The sequence below is a fragment of the Myotis davidii genome, unplaced genomic scaffold, assembly GCF_000327345.1.
Source record: "Myotis davidii unplaced genomic scaffold, ASM32734v1 scaffold562, whole genome shotgun sequence".
Classification (NCBI taxonomy): domain Eukaryota; kingdom Metazoa; phylum Chordata; class Mammalia; order Chiroptera; family Vespertilionidae; genus Myotis; species Myotis davidii.
Window position 1 is genome coordinate 1789885 of NW_006293953.1, and position 2495 is coordinate 1792379.

Consider the following 2495-nt stretch of genomic DNA (forward strand, 5'->3'; position numbering starts at 1 on the left):
CCTTGGGGACGCCAGGATTTGCGGAGGGTAGGGTATTCTGAGCCTGTGAAGACTTGCTTGAAGTCCTTGCCCTGCTATGACACTGGAGAACTTTAGGAAAATGTCTTCCCCTCTTGAGCCTCATTTCCCCACACATGAAATAAAGGGATTGAAACTGAACTTGTATTACATACTCATGTACTCATGGTTACTGCCTGCCTCCCCCACAGGAATGAAGGCCCCGTGAGGGCAGGGCCCTCAATGCTGCTCTCTCCTGAGCAGCTACAATAGTGCCTGGCTCAAAACAGGCAATCGGTAAATATTTGTTTAGTGGATTAATTAGCCAATCTGTAAAATGGCCCTTCCAATCCTGACCTCTCTGATTCTAGGAGTCTGTGAATGAGGTATGGGTGGGAAAGCATGTGAGGAAACCACAATATTCCTCCCAGGGACACGGCCAATTATAGTCTAGAAAGTTCTTTCTCATCCATAAAAACATACTGGGGGAGGGAGGATGCTAACTTTTTTTTAATACTTTCTGTGTGCTAGGCCCCATGCTATGTGCTTGCTATGCATTTTCTCATCTCATCACCACCATACCACCCACTTAGTAGGTACCATTTAAAGATGAGCCTATTGAGGTTAAGAGAACCCAAAAACTCTGTCCAAGACCACACAGCAGAAAAGGGCATTCAGGATTTACTCTCAGACTAGGGAGAAACTTCTGTCTTAGTATACAATTGGGGAAACTGAGGCCCAGAGAAAGGAGATGAATTACCCAAAGTCATCCTATATAATAAAAGCCTAATATGCAAATCAACTGAACGGCGGAATGACTGGTCGCTATAATGCATACTGACCACGAGGGGGCAGATGCTCAACGCAGGAGCAGATTTATACGGTCAGATTCAAAGGAACCAATGAATGAGAGAATGTAGTGAGGTGGTGTCATTAGCCCAATTTTTCAAGCAGAGAAACAGGCTCACAGAGGATCAGCGTATCACTACTTTGAGAGGAGAACAGGGAATTATGGCAGAATTTGTCCCTCAAACCTGCCCGAAGTATAAACCTTAGCTCCAGCCCACCCGTTAAAGCATCTCAGCCCCTTTCGCAGCCAAGGCCTCGGTAACCTCTGAGGACGGGCCTGGGGTCCCTCCCCTACAGGATGAAAGCTGGAGCCAGGAGTCCTGCCTGCAGGTGGGCAGTGCCTACGTCATCGTGTACTCCATCGCAGACCGGGGCAGCTTCGAGAGCGCCTCTGAGCTCCGCATTCAGCTAAGGCGCACACATCAGGCGGACCATGTGCCCATCATCCTGGTGGGCAACAAGGCGGACCTGGCACGCTGCCGGGAAGTCTCCGTAGAAGGTGAGCCCTCTGCTCCACCCTCCTTCTCCGTATTCCTCTCAGCCCCACTGTCACTGTTCCTCCTCTAGTGTGTCTTCATCTCAGTGACTGCCTGCCACCTACCACCCCCATGCTGCATCTCCTTGCCTCTGCCTGAAAGCTAGGAACCATTCCTGTCTCCTCTCACACTCCCCCAAACCAGTCCCCAAACCCTCCCTTAACCCCACATTCCCTTCACCCCATTCCCATAGCCTTTGACCCATTCCGCTATTTCCACTTTAGCCCGGGCCAGCCCCCACCCTAATTCTGTATCCCCACTTAATGAGTTCTCAACAGCTGCCACAGTTTCCCAGAACCAGATCTGACCTTGTCACTCCTTCGCTTAAAAATTCCCATTTGGCTCTCTCATGCCCTTAGTCAGCGGCACTTTATCCACCAGGCCTGATAGGCCTAGTCCTACAGGATTTTCAACTATTGAGACCTAAAAATTCCATTTATTGGCTGCAAAATAAAGCGAGAATTTATAAATTCCAAATTCAGAAAGCTTTCATTGTCTATAAAACATGCTATTGTGCCATCCAGCAACTGCAAACCAAAACGTTTAAGTTACTAGTATATATAAATAGCACTTAAAGTGAGGTGGGGATATTTTAATGGCTGACATATCAGACGGGACTCATAAAGATCTAAAAATGGCCCTACTTTCAGGGACCAATCTAAAAATTATGGAATCTGAGACCCAGAGAGAGAGGAAGCCAGTTCCACTGGGTCACCAGCCACTGAGGACTGGAACTCAGGTCCCTGCCTCCCAGCCCAGTGGCATCCTGGAGATGGAAGACCATATGCTTTGTGAGCAGACCCCCAAAACTCCGCAGCACAATCCCAGGAGGTTCCGTTAAAATGCAGGTTCCCAGAGCACACCGCAAACCCACTGAATCAGAACCCCTCCCCGGATGATTCTGATGCACAAATTAGACTCCTTCGCTGGCATTCAAGACTCTTCCCTACCTAGTCCCAGCCCCCCCCCCCGCCCCCCGCATCTTCCCAACCTCATTCTGCCACCAGTATCCGTCGCTAGCCTGTGCACTCCTTCCTCAAAGCCAGATCTGACTTCCTTCTGAGTGCCCTGGCACAATGTTTGGGGAAAGAAAAAAACTGCTTTCCATGGAGA

The 2495-nt window shown here is 49.3% G+C and overlaps 1 protein-coding gene across 1 annotated transcript in view; it reads left to right on the forward strand.

Moving 5' to 3' along the window:
- The window catches only part of REM1 (RAS (RAD and GEM)-like GTP-binding 1), a 33681-nt gene that overhangs the window by 21294 nt on the left and 9892 nt on the right, over nt 1-2495 (forward strand). Inside the window, exon 3 of the mRNA XM_015566646.1 lies at nt 1144-1350. Within this exon, the coding sequence (XP_015422132.1) occupies nt 1144-1350 (207 nt within the window). The remainder of the gene's footprint in view (nt 1-1143; nt 1351-2495) is intronic.